The 27,552-nt window shown below is 31.8% G+C and overlaps 3 protein-coding genes across 6 annotated transcripts in view; 1 reads left to right on the top strand and 2 right to left on the bottom strand.

The window, feature by feature from the left end:
• Positions 1–978: 978 nt before the first annotated feature.
• LOC111629982 (relaxin receptor 2-like) overlaps positions 979–27,552 on the bottom strand; it is a 50,133-nt gene continuing 23,559 nt past the window's right edge. The window contains exons 4-9 of the mRNA XM_023373959.1: positions 21,897–22,008; positions 21,520–21,591; positions 17,655–17,726; positions 15,845–15,916; positions 1,132–1,203; positions 979–1,051 (exon numbers count right to left, since the gene is read on the bottom strand). Coding sequence (XP_023229727.1) covers positions 979–1,051; positions 1,132–1,203; positions 15,845–15,916; positions 17,655–17,726; positions 21,520–21,591; positions 21,897–22,008 — 473 coding nt within the window. The remainder of the gene's footprint in view (positions 1,052–1,131; positions 1,204–15,844; positions 15,917–17,654; positions 17,727–21,519; positions 21,592–21,896; positions 22,009–27,552) is intronic.
• Positions 1,579–27,552, top strand: part of LOC111629995 (platelet glycoprotein V-like) — a 129,862-nt gene continuing 103,888 nt past the window's right edge. Inside the window, exons 1-2 of one of the 4 annotated variants that reach the window (XM_023373983.1) lie at positions 13,947–14,053; positions 14,150–14,200. The gene's annotated coding sequence lies outside the window, so the exon portion shown is untranslated. Of the gene's footprint in view, positions 1,939–13,946; positions 14,054–14,149; positions 14,201–23,197; positions 23,361–27,552 lie in introns of those variants that run through there. The other 3 variants (XM_023373982.1, XM_023373984.1, XM_023373986.1) reach the window with 3 other exon arrangements.
• Positions 4,492–9,716, bottom strand: LOC111629996 (relaxin receptor 1-like). Its single transcript, XM_023373989.1, has 9 exons — positions 9,604–9,716; positions 9,447–9,518; positions 9,303–9,374; positions 7,432–7,503; positions 7,129–7,358; positions 6,016–6,434; positions 5,746–5,947; positions 4,943–5,107; positions 4,492–4,863 (listed from the first exon to the last, which is right to left on the bottom strand). Exons 1-9 carry the CDS (start codon positions 9,621–9,623, stop codon positions 4,685–4,687), a joined length of 1,431 nt encoding a protein of 476 aa, XP_023229757.1. The 5' UTR covers positions 9,624–9,716; the 3' UTR covers positions 4,492–4,684.

Genomic DNA, 27,552 nt, shown 5'->3' with positions numbered 1-27,552 from the left:
ACAGTCAAGACATGTTAACAATGGCTTTTGATGTGTATCACGGTACATTATATAATTTTTCTGCGCAGAAATAAGACGATTGCGGTGTATCTTAAAAGACCGTCGTACGAGAATTGTCGGTTCCGAGTTCCAAAATTTTACTGCTAAGTGGGGATCTTCGGGACTACTATTAACGTGATCCATAAAAATCGGACGTGATCGTAAAGCATATTGATTTGTATAAAACGGTAAAACACGAAACGTGGCGTCAAAGCAACCTGTATTACACGGACGTTCAGTATCGAAATAAACTGGCAAAGACAAACATTTCGAAAATTGAAGAAGAAATATTAAATTACTCAAATTAGCGATGCCGTCAAATTTATTTAAATAGTGTGAACTAAAATAGGTATTACACGTGTTATACAAAACGACAACGGCTTTAAAAGATTCTAGAAAATTACCGACATTTTAAAATTGGTCAAGCCATTACAAACCAATATATTTAGACGGTAGCAATAAAAGTGTTCGTTATTATACTCGTTATACTACGACAATTTGTCTTGCAGACATCGACCGTATTTAAATAAATTTAACAAACTGTACGGCTTTAGAAAATTCAAGATATATACCAACGATTCAAGCCGTTCTTCCTTAAATAGCGGGCTCTAGGAAGGTTTTTCAGACATGCCCAACTGCACCTAACATTAATAAGATAGGAACCGTACAGTCGGTATTGTAAACTTTCTACTTTCAAATAATATGCAAATTCTATCAAAGGATATAACGCTTTTTCCAACTTTGTTTCAAACGATTGCCGTAATTAATTGGGCTATTATTAATTAGATATTAAGTAATTTGGTACCAGAGATAAACGTTAGGCGCTATTTAAATTANTGTGTCTTCTACGTAAAATTTCTTAGAATTTCTACATAAAAAACTTCAGAATACTTTCAAAATCTATTTTTATAATAAAGGGTAAAATATATTTTTAAGTACTTACAACCATCGCAAATACGGGTGAGCTCGAAAATAAACTTTTTTCAACGTTAGAGAATTTGTAGACAAATCTCTAAAAATGATTCTTATGTTGAATTATAAATACAAATATCCTGTATTTTACGCGACTTATATCAATTTTTTCGTACTTACAATAAATGAAGAGAAGGAGTATCGGCCAATATGGAAAAATCGAATTCTTCTAGTTTATTGTCATCTAGTAATCTATGAGGATAAAGAAATAAATTATAAATACTTAACCGAATAATATTTAATTAATATAATTTAACATTAAGTTGAGTAGTGTAGTGTATCACGAATGTATGACATGCCACGTGATTATTGGACGCCATGTTTGTGGTTATGTATCGATAGTTTAACAAAAATAGATTTGAATGATTAATTATTCGACTCGTAACCAATCGTAAACGTTGTTAAAAGTTATAAGTTTAACCCATTTATAAAAAATTTGGTGTAAGGTATGTAAGAAGTATGGAAGAATACAGTAATAATTTAGTAAAACCTGTGCAATCCGGATGGTAAGGTGCCGAATATCTTTTTGTTTGGCATGTTTCCGTTTTGAACAGGTTTTTTTTNCTATATAGTTAATCGGGACTTCCCGACCGTAAGTTTTCCATGTCTGGTCTCGACTTTAATCTGTTTAAAGCCCGGTACTCACGTGCGAAAATTACCGTACAATTGAAACGCGCGCCATCTGCCATCCGTAAATATAAACAGCTACTAAAATACTTAGGCCTCGTCTCAGTATTCGAAAATGGCGCAGACGGGATTGCCTTATGTCTGTTAAACTTCCTAACTTTGCCTACGATTTTATCGCAAGTAAAAAAGGAAAAAAACGAATAATTTGGATAGGAAAAATATTCGGAAGTTAGGAATATTGAATACAGTATCTTCGTACCCGAATTACGATTACGCCATTCCCAATACTTTGCGCAGTAAGTACGTTTATTCGATATTAATATTTAAATCGGATAGTAATATAGCGTATTAGTGTATAAATAAAACTTTTTAGCCTCACCCACCGTCATAGTTCGAATTCTATCGTCCCACGTGATCGTTATGACGACGCCAAGTACGATCGGTAATCTGATTACCTGTCGTACTGTTATAGTTAAATGGTTGAAAGCCGACAGATGGCGAATCTCTGTTCTCAATCGTACTCGATACGTAAATATCGAACGAATGATAACGATTTACGGAAATGTTATTCATGTAAAATGTGGTTTTGAATGTTTTGATTTGAACGTAGTTAACTTTCGTAAGCATAAGTAACAGAGGAAGCCGGTAGTGTTCTAATTGCAGACTGTTTCGTTGGTACACGGCAATGTGACACGTGGGAGATTTGCCGCGGGTGGTCTTTTATGGGAAACTGGCTCCTATTTAGCTGTTACTAACGTGAAGAAAACCCGGAAAACTCCACGCGGCCCACTACCGATGTTAAGCGGTTTTATCCACTCGGCCCCACACACTCCAACGGCAGTCGTCCGCGTGTATCGAATAGAGACATTTGAAAGTCCGTACAATTTCTCTGCTATTTTTTATACAAAGATCCAACTTTGATAAAAATTTCTGGGGTAAAAAGTATAAAGCTAGTCCTTTTCACACGCCATTACAATCTGTCTATGGAAAGAATCAACTCGGATATTAACCAATGAGCATCGGCCATTGATCGCTGAATAGTGGCAGCTATTTCCGATTTCTTCCTCATTTGCTAAACACGTCACTGCCATTATAAGCAGTGATATGGAAGCTTCGCGTTCTGGCATTTGAATACGAGGAAGTTCATTATAGTAGTTGGGCCTTATTCTGAGGTTTTTCCCTACTGTACAAATATCAGTTTTGTTTTGACCAAACCGATAAATCCTAGCATTAATAAGCAATTCTAAAGGACATACTGTAAATGGAAAATAGAGATACAGTAATAGTATAAATTATATCTACATAATTATTAATTTCGACTTCCATCTTAAACGTTAGACACGCGCAGCTTTATACGATTTATTATACGATAAGTGTGCCGTGGTTTTGGATTGTGGTTTAAATGACAATATTGATGTGCGGCTGCATAAAAATGTCTATTGTATATATTCGATACAAATGGTAAATCCCGCCGATGTTCTTCTCGTAACTCTTTTTTTACGAATAAAATATTCAGTAAAACCTGTGTAAACCGGAATGGCACGGTACGGGTCTTTTCCAGTTTGGCAGGTTTCCGTTTTGAACAGATTCTTTAGAAAATCGCTCCGTTCCGAAAAAATCTCTCGTTTAGGCCGGTTTCCTTTTTATTCGGGTTTCGTTTTTGACAGGTTTTATCGTACACTGTGTAGTTTAGGTAAATATTTTAACGTTAACGTAACCAGAAAAAGGAAATACTTATAAAACCCAGAATGGTCTAATTAATTACTACACAAGTAAAGGATTATCACCGCACAATTCAAAATTTCCATTATGCATTTTGTGTCCGGTTGTATGTACTGTACTGTACGTCAGAATGAATGTGCACCGATAGTAATTATTAAATGCACGATTCTTTACAGTTAATGCATGCTATAAAATATTAAAACGGTTAACGGAAAAGTCGTTTTGCCATCCAAGAGAAAATAAAATAAGATTCACACATTGCCTGACAAATTAAGCAAAGCGTGCCGATATCATTAAGAAATGTGATGATTAGTTTAATCGAAGCCACATTCCGTGTGACGTTGCTTTCTAGTCGATTTTTTCCATAGATAGACTGTAAGAAATTCAGTTCTGAGGGACCCGTAGACCTCCGAGGTAGACAGTAGGAAATAACAATATTTGCTTTAAAAATTAAGGAAAATACTCGGGGTATTTGCAACTAAGTACATTATTTATTTAAGTTTTTAAAATGGGGAGACAAATTCGATAGATTTTAAGAATGTTAGAAAGCAAAACTGAACGGAAGAAATAAACAACGACTTTAACAGTTTATAAAGAGAAAACATAACGAAAACTGAATTATGCATACAGTCTGCAGTACAGATAAACCGCCTTCCTCGAAAGGACGGACTGTAAGCGAGAAGCCGAAGTTGTAATAAATAAAAAATTCCAAACTATAAATTGGAATTTATTATTTATAGTTTTATAAATTGAACACGAAAAGAACTGTTTCGAATCCCGTTCTGCACCATAATACAATTTGTACGAATGTTGATTTCTGGTTTTTGGATTAACGTATAGTTTATACAGTATCGGATCAAATGTCCGGCTTCCGGAAGTTCAAAATTGCTAGAAAACGGGTATTTTTGAAACTAGTTTTGAATTTGGCGGACCATACAGTTGTAGTTCTACGCGCTGCTGCTTTGTTTTGGTTTCTGAGGCGTACGCGTCAAAACACGCCATTTCTAGTGTGACTGCTGACATATGTTGCGTTAAATGCAATTTCGTTCTTTATTTCCCATTTTATACATTTTAATTATATATCTAGTTTGTGTCTAGAAAATCCGACAACTTTGGTACAGTACCGTATACCAGAAATTTTAACGTGGATTATTATTGCATTTAAAGATATGATAATTATTTAAATATTTATTTAAAGAGCACACGAGGCAGAATTTTAAATATATTTACTGACACATAAAACACAATGATACAAAGTCAATGATCGTGTGTATATTTACAAATGTTTTCTCTTATTTAAAAAAACCGGTGACGTCGGGTTCGATTACACGACAGTTTCCGCTCTCTCGATAATTTCTGTGCCGCAATATGTCATTCGACGGCTGGATTCGCTACTAGTCGAAGATCTTCCCACCGTCGCTAGAAGAGAGCCATTACTAAGCGATCTGACTTCCGTCGAACCGATGCTTTGAGTTAAGATGGAAGAGGTGGCGGCTTTTGATTCTAATACAACAACGAAAGTTATAATTAATAATAAATAATAATAAGGATTTTTTTAAAAAAATAATATATTTATACTTGCCTAAAAGCATTAATCTTTCTAAACATTTTTGACATATTAACAATCGCGATAAAGCTTTTCTTAACCGCCGCCTCAACTCTGTTGGCGCCGCAATAGTATATATCACAGGATTGAGAGCGCTGTTTATAGGTAAAATGAAAATAACCACGCAAGCGTAGAGGTTCTCTATTCAAAGAATAAAATTAAAAAGACAATAATTAGTTATTTACTTACCTTTACTGTAAAATATTACACTAAAGTCGATTACGGGAAACGAGTTTAGATCTAAGGTCTGGGATTCTACGCCCGGTCTACGTTTTAAACTTAAGCCACTGTTTTTGATTAGGCCTACGATTAACAATAATGTACACAACTTACGAATTCTACACACAAATTGCTCTTATATTTCTCTTTGAGTACAGATCGGCATGATTTTCGATGTGTTTAACATGCATTTTAAGTTGTAGACAAGGCAACAACGGTTTTAATTGTGTGATAATCCTTTAAGAAAATTATTTACCATGTATTTGTAGAAAACGTAACGTATAACATGGTTAAAAATGGTGGCACGTTTTACATCCTGGCTGTTATAACGCGAGAAATTATTGTATCTGTGTCAGATTAGACACTCCGGGTTTTTCCGCAAATCTCGACATTTTGAGACTTCCGAATCCAAAAGAGGAAAAATAAAAAATGGGGGAAATTCCTAGTATAATTGAAAATTATCAGGCTTCTTAATGTTCTTTTAACCTCCTATTGGAGTGCAAGAAAGTCGAGCAAGAGCCCGTGTCATATTTTTTCGATATCGACTTTTAAAGTATTACCAGATATGACAATTTCGCTGAAGGCAATTATCTTGATGACCACGATGGGGATCCAGCAAAGACAATCGGTGAGCACGATGAAGAAAAAGCGTAATGCCAAAACGGCATCTTCGTGCTTCTTTAGCATCACGGGCCGAGATTTTTGCCGGTCGCGACGAATTATGTGAAACATTCTTAGATACAGGATGATGATCATCATCATCTGAAAGAAATTAATCGATTAATTTTTACGATAAATTCCTCGATCTCTCAAACGAGAAATGTACTCACGGCCGAGAAATTGATTCCCAAAAAGATGAAAGCCGAGTATTGCCAACCGAGAGTATAGGGATCGTCGATATGAAGAGGAAAGCAAAATCCGTTGCTGGAATAAAAGGATCTGTCGCTCGTCCACAGAACGGTGGGAAATAATGCTAAAATGACTCCGAATGTCCAAACGGCGGCCAGACTGTATCTTGCTGTCGAAACTGTCACCACCCGGTAATTTGTCCTTATACACCGATAACGTTCCAGAGTTATGAGTGAAAGTATGAGAACGGATACTTCGCACGATAGCATGGCCAAAATTCCACAGGCGGTGCATTGCCAACTGGACATCCAAAGATGAGCGTGTCTGTTGTAAAAGTCTCGATAGCTGATATCTTGAGATCCGATTGCCAAAAGATATATTCCCATTAGGAAATCTGCAACTAAAAATCAATTTGTAATTAGTTATCGGTAGTTTCTGATGAAAATTTATTTGTTTTTCGGAATAAAACGTTACGAGTTATCCGATGGTATTGCATTACCAAATTTCGACCCCAACCACACGCAATCTTTACAGAAATACTCGGAATGTCACGAAATTTTTGTTAAAGTGCCGTACAAGTGTTTGGTATACATTTTAGTTAAAATTTCTGCCGGTGATGGTGCGCATATATACAACCTACTACTAGATCAAATACCCTCTCAAACGAATGGTCGAACCGTTAAGTGGCAGCCTACCGCTATGGTGGACCCGAACCCTAAGTATTTTTCGGGGTTGTCCGTTATGGGGGCTGGCCGAACTCATTATGGTTCGGCCAGCCCCGTAAAAGAAAGGCTTCTTAGTGCTTACAGGGTGGAAAGAGCTTTAAAAAATATACTAAACTTTCTACCGCCCGTACTGTACAATACATGCCAATTCGTTTATCTGTAACTTTTGTAATGTTACGTAATGACCTCGTTCGCTAAGCTGCATCATCTAACGGTAGAAATTGGATGAATGTTTGTACTGTACTTTTAATTTTGCACCCCTTTTAATTCTGAGTATTTCTGCGAAAACCTCGTGCGTTGAGGATCAAAATTCATCAATCAAAAATCACGGATCACTGTGAATATATTGAATTTTAATTAATTTCTTACCAGCGAGATTCTTAATGAAGAGCGAGAGAACGTGGTCTTCTTTTCGCGACAAAGCCCTCCATCCAATGACCAAAATGTTACCCAAACAAGTCATGAGAGCGACAAACCAGACACAGAGACGAAGCACGGGCCATACTAAAAGATGTTCCATGGAAGATAAACCGTCCGTTTTTGGAGTGCAAATTCGGACGTACGGTGTGAAACTGCAGTAATGGAATTTCTTGAAGTAGCTACGTTTAGTTTTAAAATAAAAAATTAATTAACACGGAAGCGGGTAACTTTAACAATTACTAAAACACTTACATGAATTCCAAGTTGCTCAAATCTTTAAAATGTTGAACGTTTATGTTCGAAATCCCAAATCCTTTTAAATCGCTGAAAAGTAATTAGTCTGATAAGTAAATCACCGGAAGAAATATAATAATCAGCCATATTTTAGGGAATTTTTAGTTTGTATATAATTTTAATGATGATAATTTCTTATGGACTTTTTTGTACTTTCGGATTCTCGTGATTTTCCATAGTTAATTCGTGTCTTCATTATCTCGTCTTAATGGCAAAAGTCATAATTTATTCCTTATCGTAACAAATTCAACACAGTAGCTTTCTACCTTAAAAATGCTCTAAATAGATAAGTTTTTCACAATATTTTCCAATGATAAAGTAGACCAATTCATAATCTATGTTAATTGGATTCGAGTTCTGGCTGCCTAGTCTTCAGTTACGTAACGTATTTGGAGTGAATTGGTACCACGTCCTGTTGTTGCTCGTGTTGCTACTCGTATAACTCGGGACGAGTTAGGTCGGATTCTCATATTTAATAGATGATTCGGCGCGATATATCGGGCCCGTGTTTCATTATTTTCATACCATTAGGAACCTGGCCCAGCTCGTGATAGGCGTGCAGAAAATGCCCTTTCGGCGTATGTAGGACCGCGCGATTATTTAATAGCATCGCTTTCTCCCGGCGAAAATCGAATTTAAACTTTCGTTATGAAAGTACAGGTTGGCCGTAAGTAAATTTTTTCTATTCGGAGCACTCTGTAACCAATAAGAGGATTGACATCGAAATTTGCGTACGGTAAAGAATACTGAAAAGATTTTGCAAAAAAAAATGCTTCAAAGACACTAGGGGAGCTTTACGTGAAACAAAACTATGCATCACAGGTGCCGTGCAATACGATCCTTTAAATTAAGTGTGAAATTGCAAATTTCTATGATAAACAATATGCCACCCAGCGAAAGTTTTTAATCAAATTTTTTTGCAGAATCCTTTTCCCCTGTAGTCTATATACAAATTTTACGTCCTTTGCATAGACTTTATGCAAAATTTAGTGTCAACCAGCTTACTGTTTACAGCTAGAGATTGCTCTGAATAGTGAAACCTTAATTATGGCCACTCTGTATGCGCTTGTTCCTGATGCAATTAGCACGTTTCGTACACTACACGGATTACATTCTTTCTGGCTGGTTCAAGTCTCTATTTATTCTGTTCGGTTATTATTGAATAATTTTTGTGTTTGTTCTCTCGTCTTTCTTCTGTTTACGAAATTATTTTCAAGTCCTTATCGAAATTAATTAATCTTTTGAACAAATACCTTCCATTTCTATCGGAGATAATTTCTCGAGAGGGAAAGAGTTCCTATTGTAGTTCTACAATTAGAAGAAATTGCAATAAAACGAGTGCCTTCGAGAGAACTTATAAACAACTTGTTTATCTTTTTCCAAGGTAAAACGACTTGTTTACATAACGAAAGTTTGATTAATACCTCATCCAGTTTTGTCTCTAATTGATTTGAATATTGTATCTGTCGCCCGCACAATTCGCCCGGAGTGCCACACGTCACTACAATTCTCTGAGGGGCGAAATCAATTTTAAACTATAAAAGTTAAATTAAACGTGAAAAATTTATTTATGCACGTAAATTAATAATTAAAAATTCAAGAAAACTAAAACACATCTACTATAACAATTTACAAAACAGAAGAAGCGAATTTTCAAATCATATTAACGTGAATTTTTGGAAATTTTAAACGATTTAAAGTTAAATTGTATTTAAAAAAAATAATTGTTTTTCGCCCTTAAATACGAATTAATAATAGTTTTTTTTAATCCTTAAAATATGGCATATTATTAGTTATTTCGAATTGTCGTAATAAATGTCGCTACTTACAGAGATTTGAGATTCTTAAGACCGACAAACACAGTTAAAGGCAGTGACGTCAACGGATTAAAGGAGAGATTACTAAAATTATATTTTAAAAGTAAATATATATTATATTAAAATAACTTAAATAAGGCAAGAAATTTTACTTACAGTTTTGTTAAATTAACGAGAGAATCGAAAATGTGTTGCCTCAGAAATCGTAATCTGTTATGAGAAAGATCTCTAAAAGCAGAATGATATTAAAACTTTAAGAAATTGTTACATCACTATTATTATTTTAAAAATATATATTATACATCCTACTTACAATTCGACCAATCTCTCCATGAAACGAAAAGCGCCATTCTCGATATCCCAAATGTGATTATTATTCAAAAAACTAATAAATAATAATTGTTAAAAAAGATTTGCAATTTCAATTTTTATTCTATTAACACTTTTTTTTAAAAAAAAAATACATCAAAAAATAAATTAATCTTATTATTTTATGTCATAAACTGCCTCGAATGTCATCGTCGCATTAGACCGTGGCCCAAAAGTTACTCAACCCAGATTAATTGTAAGAACCGTTAAAATCTGTTCGTAATAGCTAAACGAATCTAACAAACGGTTAACTGACTTTTGGGTCATCATTTATATGTAGAATATACATTTTTATGTCTTTATATATTTATTTTGGAGATGGAAATTTAAAAATTATTCACTTTACGATGAATTTTTTGATATTGCCACCAATCGGCACCATTACGGTAGATATGCCAATTAGCAACGAGAAAAAAAGCACTTAAGATAGGTAAACCAATCAGCAATACGAATTTGTGTTCTGGATAATTCCTATATTTGTTTTATGTTTTAATTTTCGATTACAGTGTTTAGTATTTTATGTGAAAATAGCGTAGTTCTGTGACGAACATTTTAATTTCCGAAGTCTTGGAATGAATTATCAAAAACAACAGTTTTATTGGAGATGACAGATTCTCTGGAACGGATATTAATCTGTTCTCGAGAAGAGTAAATTCGTGTATTATTACGTAATAGAAGAGCGCAGTTTCACACGTTAAAATGCCGCTACCATTATTACGTAATAATGGCTTTATCGTTATTGTTACGTAATAGAATTAACTGTTACTAATGCCACGATCGTTGTTTTAATACGTAGGCTATACGTAATCGAAAGAGCAATATTATTACGCGCAATGATAACGATAACGTCTCCATTGTGTAAGAATAGTTAATACGATATTTATATGAATTATGAAACAGTGCTTTATTATAATCGAAATATTGTTACGTAATAGTCACAGCGTAAAATTAGTTAGGTAGTGATTTAACGAATAACTTTTAATTACAATATACCATTGATTCTATTGAATGTTAATTTATTTTTATGGTTTTAAAACTGATTGGGTTGCAATTCGAAAAAAATTGTAGACCTACAAATTTTCACCGTCTCGAGAACGGAGTTACATATATAAAAATCGAGACCAAATTTAGAAAGCGTAGGTGCGGGAGGCCCGATTAACTATATAAGAACTTCCGGTCTGGGCAGGAAGTGACGTGATTTTTAAATTAAAATATGATTTTAAACATAATATACATTCGAATTTTACGTAATAATAATAATAATTATTATAATATAACACTGTTTAAATAGTATTATTGCTAACAGAGAAAACCTACGATAATTACAATAATTAACTAACAAAGAATCAATATTGTTAAAAATAGTTTTAAAAAATTAATGTATTGATTCGTAAAAACTAAATGTACTCTTTGAATGATTATGGGAAATTGCTTTAATANAGCGAGACATGCCCAATAATTCAGAAAATTCTGTTCCATAGTTGTAGTTTCCTGGATATTAATACTTAAGTATAGGTTTGGTTTTATTCGTATATGGCAAAGTGACACGTGGCACAGTGGGGCCAAATACCAAAAAGCTGGCCGAAAGTCAAAAGCGTTATCAATTTGGCTGAAAGTCAGTATTCGAGGGTTTTTGGGATTGCTGATTATGAATCTGAAGTCAAAATTTGAAATAAAAACAAAATGACGGATTTAACACGAACCACTTTTATAGAAAAAGTACAAAATAAATCCATATATTGTTTAATACAATAAAACATACAATCAGTTGATTAAAAGTTCATGCATCGTCATCCAAAGAATAATTTGATTCACAATCAGATGATTCAACTTTGAAATTGCTGGAGCTTCCTCTACTTGCTGGTATACATGGCGCAACTAACAATAAAACTGCTTCTGGAAGCAACGACTTTGAGTTTTTTCGAGGTAATTCGCGCAAACTGGAAATAAACGGATCGGATATTAATAATAGGCGTAAAATAGTGTCTTCCACTGTTTTCACTCGGGAACTTTTCTTGCAAAATCTTGAAACTTTTTAATGTATTTATTAGTAGACTCTTGAGCATCTTCAGACATCTACCCTATCGGCAATACCGATGAATTTATCACTTCTGCACCATGAATCAATATCTTATGTGCCGAAGTTGGCATGCAGAACCATGGATATAACTGCACAAAGTAACGAGCTGTCTGGAAGGCACAATCTTGAAATTCTATGAAATTGATTTCATGGCCCCACGAAATTGTCTGCAATATGACGTGGAAATGCATAATCAAGTCCTCATCAACCCCTGTAATAGCAGCAGAAATGCTTGAGTTTTCGAAAAATTGTCGAGCGGTATTCTCATCATTCGGCTTTGGTTTGATTCGTTTGGTTTGAAACCAGGCTTTGGTTGATCGACTATTAGACCCAATTCTATAAGGAAACCCTTCTGTATATTCGTTATTCAGAATCATATTTCTTTATTTTCTTTATCACTATGCGCTTGCCACAGTTTGATTTCAAGCTTATATGCTACACGCAAACAATATTCAAAACACCAGACAAATTCAAGAAAAAGAGCAAAACATTCCGCGTCATTAATGTACAAAATTCAGAAAACTATGTTTTACATTGCAAGAACTCGCACCAATGACACAGTTGCAGCTAGTTTTAATTTTTTTCATTCAATAATAGTTTGATATACAGTACAACATGCGATCGGTCCAGTCGCAGAACTCTACAGAATTTATGAACTTTTGTCTACGTGTTTAAAATTTTCTGTTGTAATCTTCCGTTCATTTTCGTACAAATCACTCGTTAACTGTTATTACATAAAGTATTATTATCAGTTTTGTGTTACATAATAATATCCTACTTACTTGCAGCTGCAAATTCCATTTTTTAAATTTAAATTCGATTGATTTTTAGAGATTTGGCACCCTCTTGAATATAGCGTAGAAATCTTTGCTTACTGCATGATGCGTCTAGCTCGATTGAGGGTCCCCTTTCAACTAAACTACAATAGCAGGTATAAGGGATAGGGGGCGCTAAAGTCTAGAATTTGACCTTCGGACTCTTATCTAATCGAACCCACGACTAGAAATTACCGGAACTTAAACTCTATTTTTCGACTTTTGGCCAGCTTTTTGGGATTTGGTCCCACTGTGCATGGGTGGTCTGTCGAGGGGATGCTTCACGGAAGGTCTGGAAAACTGGCCCCCATTTAGCAGTTACTAACGTAAAGAAAACGCCGAAAACTTCACTCGGCCAGCCCATTGGCCTAGTACGTGGAGCCACGACCAGTTTGGCAGTTTCGGCCGGCGGCGGGCACCATTAAATAGTTAAAATTTTGTGAGTGTTTCCAGAATTTCAGTTGTTATACTTTTTAAATCTTAGGGAATGCAAAGAAAACTCACGAAGGCATTTCCGGAAAATCTCAAGTACTCTTCACCGACCTGGCTTCTCCGGCGTGGTTGGATCCTCCGCCACTGAGACTGAGAAAAATAGTCGATTTGGTAAGTGGAATCCTCAGAAATTCGGATCCTTTTTACTCTCGTGAAACGATATAAATTTTGGAAATTTCAGGCGCCCATAACTATCACCGATCAGACTCCCATGGAAACTGTCATAGACATGTTTAGAAAATTAGGTCTGAGACAGACGTTGGTCATCCACAACGGGTAAGTCCAATCTCTTAACCGTATTTAGATTTTTCTTCCAAAATAATAAACCATTATATCTGTAATTAAAATTAGGAGGTTATTGGGAATTATTACGAAAAAGGACATATTGTGCCATATAAGACAAATAAGAGGAGCTCTATGAAGGCTTTGTAAATACCGAGTTCTCGTCGGGAGAGAAGTCCCTGTACAGTTTAAAATTAAGATTTGTCGGCCTGCGTCAAAATAAACGTTTTTAGTTTGTGTATTTTTCTTTACAATATTAAAAGTTATNAATTGTAGACCTATAAATTCCCATTGTCGTCCGTCCGACCGTCTGCCTTTCCTTAATATCCGAGAACGGAGTTAGATGAAAGTCAAGACCTGATGTGGAAACCTTAGGGGCTGGAGGACCACGATTAACTATACTGTATATGAAATTAAACCAGAAGTTCACGTTATTTTATAATATTTTCAAAAATTATTTTATGCTTAATTAAATGATTAAAAAAAATAATAGAAATTATTTTGATCTAAACGTTGGATTAGGATAAAACGTCAATATTACGTCATTCTTTAAAGTTTTCCGTTGTAAAACCGAAAGGATGACGTCAAATTGACGTAAAAATCGCGCGCTTTCCAAACCAGACGATTAAGCTAGTCGTCTGTTACATTTTGGTGTCTATAGCTGTCCGCCATTTTGTATCAGATTATCGATTCAGGATTTCGTTTGAATATTTTCGTCTTATTAGGTTTGATTAAAATTCTATAAGTATAGAAAGTTGTATTTAAAGAAGAAGGGAATAAAAAGGATTAGTTAGAAATATTCAAAATGTCTTATTCTGTAGGAAGGAAACGAAGAATGGAAATTGCGTTATTTCTTCTATAAAATAGAAAAGGTGAATTGAGAATTATTTATTAATATCCTTAAAAATATGAAAGAAAATTATTATATTTATAAGTTATTAAAATAATTATTTAATTGGTATAGATGTACTATAAAACACTAATAATAATTTAAAACAGATAGGTCGACGTTCATCTATAAATAACTGTACATTTGTTATATTAATGAAATATTCTACGAATATTTCATTAATCCATGCATTAATAAAATCATAATAGACATCAAACATGTCAGGACCTGTTATTAGGTTACTGGAAGACACTGTTTATACTGTGTATAGACTAATACTAAATGATATGCCAGGAAGAAAATTAATAAGGACAAATATTAAAATTAAAACTTTATTCTGTTTTATAAGCCATATATAGATATGAATATTATTGCCCAGTACAGTACATTACATTATGTTATGATAGAATGTCTTATATGCTATTATTTATGTTTAAAACATATTTAACGATGGAACGATACTAAAATGCATTATATTATTAATAATAATATAATGCATTTTGGCAATGGGGCGTTATCCTATGGGCAAAAAGGGCAATTGGCTGGCCACCACAAACAGGCGACTCCAAACCAATTTCATATAAGAAAATATTCCCCCCAAAAATTTCCCCGAGGAAAAATGTCTAAAGTCAATACTGTAAAGTACTGTACTGTATATGGGCCCCCTAATTCAAATTTGTCTCGACCCCATGAAGATATAACGCGCCATTGTAGAATGTTTAATGACGTTATTTAATCATATAATATAAATAAATTATAAAATAACAATTACCTTAAATGAGATATTAAAAAACCAATTTTAATTGGCAGGCTGGTTGTTATGAGAGGGACATATCTAGTTTATTTGTTTTTAAATCAATTTTATTGTTATTTTTGAAATATTTGTTTAGAATTTTGAAATTGTGAACACTAATAACCTAAATAGAGTAGTATTTTTTTGTGTGTAAAAGAAGATCGGTCATACTTATGAGAAATTTGTGTTAGTTGACATCGTCGATGAGCCGAAATTAAAATATGTGTTATCAAAACATGTTATTGGAAAGCGGCCATCTGTTTGTAGTTTTTGAATTAAAAAGAAAATTAAAAAATAAAACTATATTTAAACGTCGCAAATCTTAATGTGAGCGTGTTTAAACAGATGTGTTCTATAATGATGCATTGAATATAGAATAAAAGTATAAATCTAGTTTGAATTGATCTTAATTTATATTTTATGCATCAAGATGTGTAAACATTTCAAAATTTTGCTAACTCATTTCTAAAAATTTTGTGTTCAGCCTAATTAATTTTATTATATTTCTTTGTTGTGCTTAAGTAAGCATTATATTTAAATAAGAGTAAATACATATTCCATATTGAAAAATAAAATATTCTTCGCAATGAAAATTAAATACAGTACATTAATTTTTCAGATTTTCAGAAAATAAAATAAAATTTCGTTTGTATGTTAGGAAATACGCGCCCTGAAAAATTGAATATAGTACTGTACTTTGGAGATTAATTTATGACGATTTGAATCAAATTAATAAAAGATATTTCAGTGATCCGATAAAAATTTATAATTATGGAAATAAAATAAAATTCGAATTATAAAATTATATAAATATTAATATAAATAAATTCGTACAGCCATTCTAGTTTCTTCAGGTCTTTGAAAGTTCCTCCATTGAGTTTTTCGATTTTATTTCTCGAAAGAAATCTGGAAAAAAGTAAAAAATTAAAATATAACATCAAAGATAACGATAACGAATTTTATTAAAAGGCTATTTGAACTATTTTATCCATGTTTAACCAGCGTCAGTTAATTATATTAAAAAAGAGGAACGAAATCGAAAATAAATTATGGTAATTAAATGAATAATATTGAAGACGGTTTACTTAAAACTTACTTTTACTTTCCTTACTATTATATATGACAGAGGGAAAGTATGGCGATCGGTCAAAAAATGATCCCATCCCCAAATTTTCACATGTTTGGACTCACGACACCTCGAAACATCGAGAAATGCAAAAAATTTCCATATGTATGGATGTTAGTGTGTGTAAGGGGCACCCTTTTTAAAGCTTAACTCCTGTACTTTTTGTGGAAAATTTCTGAAAGGGGGTTTATGTATTAGGTGGGTCATCAAATGTTGCCCCGGGATTATATATGTATATACAAGATGTACTGTACTATATTATGTATTGACATTATGTAGTTCCTATCCGTAGCTTCCAACGAAGAAATAATTCAAATGCCATTTTCACATTCGTTACCTGCAGGATTTGGTAGTGTTGTTATTTTAATTCTTATAAAAGTATAGGTCCCGTACTTATTTTTCATTAACCGATAGAGATCAACATTTACTTTTAATTCGTTTTTATCGAAATTTTAATAATTAGAGTATTCACAATCCGAGCACAACGCACACAAATTTATTTTATAACGAATCTTAAACAGTACGAATTTTTTTTTATAAACACAGGGGATAATACTTATTGGGCTGCAATTTGATAAAAACTGTAGACCTATAAATTCTGTTTGTTCGTCTGTCTGCTTTCCTTAATCTCGACTTAGATATATGAAAGCCGAGACCACATATGGAAACCTTAAGGGCAGGAGGCCCCGATTAACTATATACGAACTTCCGATACAAACCGGAAGTCACGTTATTTAAATTCAAAAATTTTCCCCGAAAATTTAGACGACCGGCACGACTTTACTGTTAAAGGAAAAGTATGATGTACTGTACTGTACTAATTTGAGGTGGAGTGCATATATTTTAAATGAACTAAATTTTTAAAATTATGATTAAAAATTGCAGCCGGACTTTGTGAAGATGTGACAATAAATAATTGCTGGTTTTGGAAGTAAGTTTTCTTGAAGTTTGTTCACGGGACAGTTATTTGTCACGTAGGACTACTCAAAATTGTTCGTGGTAGAAAAGTTGTTGCTTTTTAAAATTGATTAACTCGCTCGCTTTATGAGATATGGTTTTTGTTTCTGCGTCGTTGCTTAGGTTTTATCATGCGCAACAATTTCCAATTGATCTCGGTAGACGTCTTATCGATTTTTAAAGTTAGAAAAATTACTTTGGAAACTTCCCTTATACGAACTCGATAAAAAGAGGGATTCCACTTCTTACCAGAAGATTTTCGATCAAATGTCGATAATTAGTGAAAAATATACAGTAGAAACACTTTTAAGTTATTTAATTTTAGTTATATAAGTAAAATACGAACAATTTTAATCATCTGTTTAACGTATTGGAGCCGTTAAACATTTTATAAATTGTAAAAATTAAATTAAGGAAATAAGCTGCAACGATACATAATGCCAATGAATTTTCTTTTTGTTTTTGGAATTAATTCATTCTGAAATAACTAAAAGATAAAAAAATATTTTCTATTTTAAACAATTTTAGTTAGATTTTAATGTTAAAAATTAATTTACTTACAAAAATACAAGATTGAATAAACCCGTAAAGGCTCCTTCGTGCAAGTAACGTAAACCATTTCCTTCCAAATGTCTGTACGAAAACAATATTCATTTTATTATTTTTAGTTAAATTAAATAATATAAATATGTCAATTTATAATTAAAATTAGATTGATTTCATAAAATACTGTTCAAAATTTTAAACAAAAGTAGTGCCGATTCTGGCGAAAAGTTAAAAATATAAAATTTATTAAAATACCATATCAGATGGTGCCACCAAATGTTGCCGGGAAAGTTAAGCAACTCGTTGCTGGATTCTTTAAAAAATGATTTTTACTCGCTTTTATTATACCTTATATATTTATTTATTTTATGTATCCGGATTATACTGTTAAATGGGGGTGGAAATCTGATGTCATTTAATTGTAAAAAGTAAATAAAAAATTCAATAAATGAAAATTGTGCTTTCATTAATGGACGATTTTCATTTTTGTTTTCATTAAAGCATAATTTTCAATATAAAATAAATTATTCAAATGTTTTATAAAGAGTAATATAAGAATACATTTTCATAAAATATATAATGCGGTGTAAAGTTTCTGCTTTTTTCATATATTTTTGTCTCAATTTATGAAATTTGTATCTTTATTAGGCCCGATTGTGTTATTTTTATCACTACACCGACTAACCGTATATCCAGTTATATAAATAAATAATTTTTCTAAAGTCACAAATAAATCTTCTAGATAAATATTTTTGCTTATAAATAAAATGTCGCCCGCTTCAGAGAATTTTTCAAAGTTCAATTTTTAAAACGATAACGAAAATTATTAAAAGTTAAAAATTTCAAAAATAATAATTTTTTTTTGGAAATTTACTAAAGTAATAATAATAATAATAATTTATAATTACGCTTGTGATAGTAAATTTTAAGTGAATATTAATAAATTATTCTTCTCATTAATTATTCATTGTTGTTATAATTCTGACTGAATAAATTTTAATAGGGAATTAGACGCTACTCGTATTTTAAAAAGTGTATATAAATATTGTAATTAAGATTAAAAGGATAATATTTCATTAAAATTAACACGCGCAAACCAAATGGGAAGTCTGGAAGTTTATTTTAACTCGATGTATGCGTTTAGAATGGGGTGATATTCATTCCTGGTTCCTCTTTATATAAAGTTAAAGAATTTTAATTTTTATGTACACGTATTAAATTCAGAATCGAATACAACGGACAGTTAATGCCGTTTGCTATACTGGTGTTACAATTTCCGTGTCTCCGGACAATATACGTTCTCTGTCTCTAATTAAGCGAAGGTTTGCAGAAAATAAGTACAACGGTTCAAGAAATAGTGCAAACTTTTTAAGCGAAGAGAACGAATGTAATAAAATAAGACACAAATGTCAAGATTAGGAGACTGAGAAGCATCGCAAATAATAAAAGTTTTCTTTATTAACGCAAAGCTTTTGGTCGATTGAAGTTAGTAATTTCGAGTTTAGGATTTACTGTCGAACAAATTATGAACGCATTTCATAAATGTACAAATCTGACAAACTAAAACAGATTTCGAATTATCTGCCATGCAATTTTATAGTAATGTATTACGGATTTTTAACTACGAGTGTCGGCATAACTGTGGAAATACGTTATAAATTGTTAACGGGATATAATTGGTTTTGTTCATATAAATTGTTAACAGAATTAGTACGTATGACTGTCACTCAAAAATTCCTTAGAAATTGGTGCCTAGATGGCCTAACTCTTAATAACTAAGTTATAGAGCAAAAACAAATGGAAAAATCTGTATATAAGAGTACACAAACTTTTAATCATCGCGAGTACTGTACAGTACATTTTATGGCAAATTTAGAATTGTATAAATTGTTTCGAGGTTCTCTTAATTGTCGAATCGTTCATTGTTTAAAGTCATTACATCACGTGCTCTATAATGCTTACAAATATTTTCGCGTACGCTTCTAAAATTGCGCATACGTTAACTTCTTATTTATGCTAGTAATTATTGATTCTACACCGTAGATTAGAGCATCAGTGTTAGTTGGGCTTGGGCGGGAGTTGTATTATTCTAATAACAGAAAACACGTCTTGTATAGAATTAAGCGGAGATGAGTACGGAGGCAGATATTTCAAATGTATTTGTCCTTCTTAAAGATAGTCACTCGCAGTAGTACTGCGATGGAAAATAACGTCATCCCCAACGAAAATGGTTATAATGCTATTACTTTTTACGACGTGCATGTTATCGTGGATAATGCTTCGAAACGGGTCTCGTTGGCGACACTTTTGATGCACTTTTGATACAAGGAAATGCCATAATGCCATTAACATTCGGAATGGCTATTATATTGACGTCGCTACCTCTCGGAGAGGGGCGAGTAATAGCATTCACCCCTTTTGGTGAGTAACCCTGATGTTTATGAGAAAAGAGATTATGCCTGTTCTATCGGCAAATATCGAATGACTAGTAGATAGGTATGAGATACGTCGTGCATATAATTTGCGTTTATTCACGGTAAATGGTTCGAATGACCGCTTAGGAATTTCTTTCAAACGTTTCTCCGTCCGATTACGATTTAACGTGAGAAATATCTTTCGATATGTAAATTTTTCCCCATTTACGGCGAACGGGCGACTATTTATGAAAATATTTCTCTTAGGTAAGAAACGTTCTCTTAATTTTTACAAATATTGAGCTTAATTTTTTCAATCATCTTCCATTTTTTTCTGGAAACTTGTCTTCTAGTTTGAAAACTTTGTCTTATTTTACTGAATTTCTTTTCTGAATTCGGAAAGTTGCATTATTTCTACTTTTTGGTACGAGGAAATTGCAATATCTCTATGGAGAATAACAGTACGTTACCTGTTACTACACTAATCAATTATTTATCTACAAATATAATTACTAAATAGTAACATTCGCACGTCGTAATTGTTTACGAAGTTCGTAAGAATTACACTAAAATAAAATCTTTCCGCATTATTTTCTTATTGCATATTTGATATTCGGTTCTTATAGTTTCGGTATAAACGAGCTTTTTAAATATTCAGAAATATTTTATAAATTATTTATCTTTGGAGAATTTGTTTCAAAATCCTACAAACATCTAAAAAGATTTCGACATTAAATATGTATTTTAATAATGATTTATAAATGAAAATCCATTTATAATAATAAATAGAATATTTTCCCCCATGGAATTTAACTTTCATGAAGAATTTTGACATAAAAGCTATAGAAATGTAGACTGGAAAATCAAATAAAATTAATATTATTATCATTTATAAAATTAATTTTACAAATGCTTCTTTTTAATTTTTATGAATTGGTAGACGATGGCGATAGCTTTTGGTTAGATTTATTTCGTTTACTTAGAGCTAAAATCCTTTACACGAAGCCACGTATCAGTTATAACAAAAGAGAATTAACGGAATAGACGAAAAATAATATCTTCGATCGAAGATTCCCGAATCTCGAGAGTAGAATCAATAAAATTCTTTCCCATTGATTGTTAAGTATTCGAAATTAAAATTTGCAATACGAATTTACTGCGAATCCAGAATTTTCTTATTTCGCTTTGTTAGGCATTTGTCTAAATAGAAATATCCAGCAATTTAAGGATTCTCTTCGGTAAATTTGTTTCCCGCATTCCTACGTTAATTCTCATCTTTAATTCGACGTTAGATTTTTAGTAATTAAAGCAAATCTTACGTTAAACAGTATTGTAAATTACCGTGCAAAATAAAAATAATTATAAGTTAGTGATCGAGCGAAAACGTTTATCTCTAGGGAATGCGTATCGAAGAATCGAATACGTAAAGCTAAAATTAAATTTAGTTCTGCAATGGTTTTACTCACATGACTTTTAATCCGGGATAACGTGAAAAAGACCCCCTTTCCACGATTGTTATGCTGTTGTTAATCAAAATTCTGAAAGCAGAAATCGTGAAACGTTATTCGTGATTTTTGGTTCTGTTTTCTTCATCTAGACGTACGCGTGAACACGTACAAAAGAGCGCAAAAATCAGTTAACCGTATTTTATTTATTTTACACATATATTTGTTATATTCGGTCTACAATTTATACTAATCGTAGACCGAATTTATTTGGACATTTTAATTTGCATGCTCGAATAATAAAGTATTTGAATAAGACAGATATTTAATAGTTATTTACAGTGGTTAACTGATTTTTTCGGCCGCCCAGTATGTAGTGTACACATATACACACTCACAGCTTCGTCAACGATGATTTCATCGTGTCTGGAACACGAGTCAGATTTAAACTAATGCAAAACACCCAAGTGAAAGCTCTGCAGCCGCATCCATCCGGCAAGTTATCCATACCTGCATAGAAAAAATAACGAAAGCGTGTTACATAATATATTTACATGTAAAAATCGATATTAATTCTTAATCGTAAATTGTTAATGTATTAAAATAAAAATTTTTAATCGTTCGTCGACTAATCCGTAAAGAATATCGAACGGAAAAGAGTAAAAATAAAATGCTCTTTACGCGGTTAAAATAACATTTTCAATTTATCAGAACAAGATCGAAACGATGTTAAGAAATTAAAACATCTTTCTTTAACTAAAAAAGAAACAAATAAAATAAAAGAAATAAAGCATTTCAATTAAACAAAAACTAAAAAAAAAAAAAAATGGAAACGAAAACAAGCATCCTTCCCTTCAATCAGATAAAGGAACAAAAGGTGAATGACCCTTATTTTCTCCTTTATTTTTTATTAAATTTATACAGAATTGATTTAAGTAACTTGCTAGATACTTTTTACCTCAAGAAATATAATTCTCATTTAGTCTACATTTTGAAAAACAACTTAAAATATTTAATCATCAATTTATTTATCAATTTATGGTTAAAATCTCTTAAAATTTGTTGATTAAAAAAATAAAATAAGATAAGCAAATGGCTCGAATTCAAAATCAGTGCAGAACTATGTCGAAAAAATTATTTATTTATTTATTTTTCTGCTTGAAAATGCAGACATTCCCCATAAGCAAATTAACAAGAAATGTGTCTGTTTAATTTAAATCGTTTAAATTTCGTTAAGCGCCATTTAATGAGATTTAAATAGTTTTATTACCAGAAATATTAGTAAAAAGCTATTTAATACGCGTTATACGTTTTATTATTATTATTTTTTAACGTTTAAAGTGATTTCGTCGTCAGAAATAATTATAATTTAAACACTATTCGATGTAACATTAATAGACTCGTATGCTAGCGAAATTAGAAAAAAACAAATGTTAAAAATATATGCCACAGTTACAAAATAGAGGACAGTTTCCAAGAAACGGAGGAAAAATATCGAGCATTTTTGCAAAGTTTGGCAAAACGGAAAGAGGCGTAATGTAAGAAACAGCAAAGTATCACCGTTGATAACGGAGAATGGTACAAATACATGACATTTTCGAGACATAAAAAAAGACTTAGTTGCCAGTAACGAGGCAATAACAAACACTTGCAACAATGTCGAACTCGTTCGACGACGTATTGTTACCAATATTAAAGATAAAAGTAGAATACTGGGCGTTGATTTGCTTAATGATCATCAGAAAATCTATAATTTTCTGTATATTACCGTTAGAAGTCGTCGAGATAAACATTACGGCTCTGTAAGAAGCGTGTCTAGGAGAAAGATATAAATAGCAGTGTGCTTTTTCCCCCTTCTCTTGGTAACATATTTTTTTTTTAGCAAGAACATGTGTTAACTTTGCGAAGTTTATCGCTGTTAAAAGGTTGTTAACACTTGTAAGGTGTACGACATTGTCGAATCGAACTGCACTTACAAATAAACTGGATATATATATATTTATTTTAATAATGTTTTATCTTAACAATTGAGTAAGAAGTGGGCTAATAAGAAAAGAGGAGGAACAAATCCCTTCGACGATAATTGTAAAATGAGAGAATTTTTAAGATGTTTGTAACATTGCAAACTACTTTTTCCACGAGTAACAATATCAAGAATAAGTTTAAATGCGCAAGGATTGCAAAAATTAGCTTGAATTCTGAACGGAAATATGCACATTAGAGCAATTATTTATTGTTACGTCGTCACAGTGGCTGATTACAATTTTTAATTATCTCTCAATTCAGAAAATCACGCGACTTCCGGTCCAGGACGGAAGTTCGTGAGCAGTCTCGGTTTTCATCCATCTAACTCAATTCTCGGGATTAAGGAAAGACTGATAATTTGAAAATTGATGCCAAATTATTAAAAAATATTCTACAGAAACAGAATGCGATTTTCGTAATGTCAATTGGTTGAAGTAGGCGATAGACCATTATCAACATTTCTCACAAGTTTAGTTACAAATTTCTAACTGATCATCGATAAAACTTTTCAGATATTTAATTTCATTAAAGAAAATATCACGTGCATTATTAATAATGCTTTATTGAGCTCAAATTGAAAAAATTGTAGACCTATAAATTCCCATTGTCGTCCGTCCGACCGTCTGCCTTTCCTTAATATCCGAGAACGGAGTTAGATGAAAGTCAAGACCTGATGTGGAAACCTTAGGGGCTGGAGGACCACGATTAACTATACTGTATATGAAATTAAACCAGAAGTTCACGTTATTTCAATTCAAAACTTTCCCTGAAAGTAGTTAATAGATGACCGGCACGATTCTATTGTTAAAGGAAAAGTATGACGTACAGGGGCAAGCCAATACTAATTTGAGGTGGAGAGCATATATTTTAAATTAGATAAAATATGATTAAAAATTGCATCTCGGCACCGTGACGACGTCGCAATAAATAATTTAAATGATGTCTTGTTATAATTTTCCTGTTCATTCAATACATTGAACGTGAACACATTTCCTTACTTTTCTTCTTCTGTTTGATTCACGCAAAAAGAAATGTCAATATTTTACATAACTATAATTGTAAAATTGTAATCAAAACAAGTAATACCTTAATTAAATGTAAGCAATAACTTAATGTTTCTCTTAATATAAATTTAATGTTAAACAAATAAATATTTTCTTTACAGTTATTACGTCGAATAGATAACGAACTTAAATTGAAAAATAATATTATTAATCTAGTTTTCAAAATCATTTTTTAATGACAAATAATAATTATATTTTTTTGTTTAGAAATGTTTTAAAGTTTAAATCCGAGAATTAAATTTCCTTTACAAAATTTATTAACTTATCTGAAAGAATATATTTATTAATTAAAATATTAAATTTGCATTAAGGGCATCATTAAAAGTTCTTGTTTACATTTAATTAATATTAACATTTGAAGCGAGATGTTTATTAATTTTATATAGATTATAGCTTAACAATTTTCGTGGTTTAAGAATTTCACGCCGACGAACACGAAAGGAGAATTTCTTCTTTGTTTTGGAGTCTCTTCCAGAATATACATTTCATGTGTGAAAGGCTTTTGTTTAAACTTAGAATTTTTATTTGGCTTATGTGAATTATTATACAACGAGGCGACAGAAATTTTTAATTTGAAGTCTTCAAAACAGTCACCATTTTGCTTACATTCTCTAAAATATGAATGACCCCTCCAGATTTTTACATTTTTGGACTTAGGACACCTCGAAACGTCGAGAAATTGAAAAAAAAAAAAATTGGGGGAGGTTTGGTTATTAGGGAGATTGGTGTTATTAAATTTTGGTGGTTAAAGGTCGAGAGGGTGGGGGGATAAAGAGGGTCTTGTGTATCTCCAGTAGGGTCGGACTTAATGACAATTTTACTAGTTATTAGCATTTAAATATTTTTNAAATTTTATTATACATATTATGGTACAGTGTGCTAGTAAATACACAGATTCTATCTGGGCCTTTCTATGTATCAAAACCCTAAATTGCATTCCCACCTGTAGGTTCTCATTAGTACTACTCTTCCAACATAATTTTTTTTATTATGGAAAAAAAAGTCAGTTCTTTTAATATTAATTTACATTATATTATTCTATAAACTTTTCCATTTTTTCTTATCTCTGTATAGAGTTTATTGAGACTTTTATGAAGATCTCAGCAATGTTACATTGTTCCACAAATTAAGTATCTTTCCACAAAGTGCTTCATAAAAACCATTATTAACAACAGTTCTTTACTTTGAATTTTTGCAACTAGATTTTATATTGTAAACACATTCTATTAATTTATCAATCATTTAATTCTTTTTAAATCATCTATATGTATTCTGTAGCTGTATAACACATAATATATCTCTCAAGTTATTAATAATAAACAATAATATCATTTGTCTGTAAATTAATAATCTCTCAAGATTGCAATACCTGTAAATTGTTCTCGTGGTATGTTTCCTCCGAGTGCCTCGCTAAATTCCTTTCCCGATCCTCCTGCACCCTGACCGATCGGACGAAATCCAAACCCGGATCCTGTAAATATTTAGTGAAATGTATAGAAATTAGTCATCTAATAAAAGCTCTGAAAGTTTACAAATTTAATTCTATCAAAGAAAACAAAAACAATGATAAAAGTTATTTTACATATGTTACTTATTTTAAGATATTTGAATGAATGTAGTTATTCATATTAGCTAGACGACGTAATGGCACCACATTTCAAAAATATAGAAGAATTATAAACAACAGATTTATTATAGCAGAATTTCATTCTTATGCCAAGCTGATGAGAATTTAATAGATCAAAACTGAGAAGAGTAGAAGAGTAAAAAAGAAATGTAAGAATACAGAATGAATAAATTGATATAAGTAAACTTTTCACTTGATTATTCTAAGAAGTAGACTTGATGATGTTTGACAGACTTATTACTTGCCATTAATTTACTTACTTAAGGTTTCAAATGTTATTCCTCACTTGTTATTTTATGATGCTTAGCAGGGTTACAACAATCACGACTGAGTCATGGAGTCATCAAGTCTACTGCTTATGGTCAAAAGAAAACTTTGCTTGAGTATCTTGGTATATTTTGTATTGATAAATTGTCAAATTTTTCAACAAAATAAATTTAAAAATAAAATGAAATAGTTTTAATAGTTCTGTGCAATAGTCATGAGCTAAACCTTCTAATATTCTGAAATTTTGGAGTAGAAATTGTCTTGTATGACAATGTATCTGAACCAAATTCATTCTGCAAATTGTAAATAAATGGAGAAAAATAATTCAGAATGATTTTGCTATAAAATTTTACAGTATAATGCATAGAAAATGATACTATTCTATAAAATTTGCTTTGACATCTTTTAGCTGTAATTTAATGTGATTAATTATCAGATCTAGTGCCTTTTTAAAATTAAAAGTAATTAGTGTGAAACTGTCTACAGTAAAATGCTTTTTCTATATTTAGATAAATATTATTACAGTAAAACCTCATTAAATCAATTTCTAAGAAATAAAATAGCCCTACTTCAAGTTAAGGAATTTAATACCTAATTTTCTCAAACTTTTGTGTGATTGTAAATTTCCTGCTATCAAACAATGCAGAATTGTATACAGTTTATGGCACTTTTGAGTTTTTTATCAAGGTGTCCCAATACTCTATCAGTAGAAGGCTGCCAGCACAAGATTGTAATGGCATGGTGTTGTGTTTGGCACAGAGCCATAGTATTTATCTTGTCTGAATACAAATTCACATGGAATATGAGTGAAAATGAAGATCACAGATCTATCAAAGGACAGAGTATATATGGAAAATAGGTTTAAGTTCAAGTACTAACAATTCTGACTTAATGAGACTGTATTGGTATTATACGAAGAACCCCATACCCCATATACTGTGCTTCAGACTTGTACACAGTTTCAGGTTAATACAGTTTAACTTTTATTGTATTATTCTTATTTGTTGTTGTAATTGATAATATCCTAATTTTGAAACTTATAAATTTATATTTATATACAAAATCTATAAA

This window comes from Centruroides sculpturatus, unplaced genomic scaffold (genome assembly GCF_000671375.1).
Source record: "Centruroides sculpturatus isolate CEXI.00-Female unplaced genomic scaffold, Cexi_2.0 scaffold656, whole genome shotgun sequence".
NCBI classification, from domain to species: domain Eukaryota; kingdom Metazoa; phylum Arthropoda; class Arachnida; order Scorpiones; family Buthidae; genus Centruroides; species Centruroides sculpturatus.
Note: the sequence above shows the minus strand (reverse complement) of the source record. Positions and strands in the feature narration are given on the sequence as shown.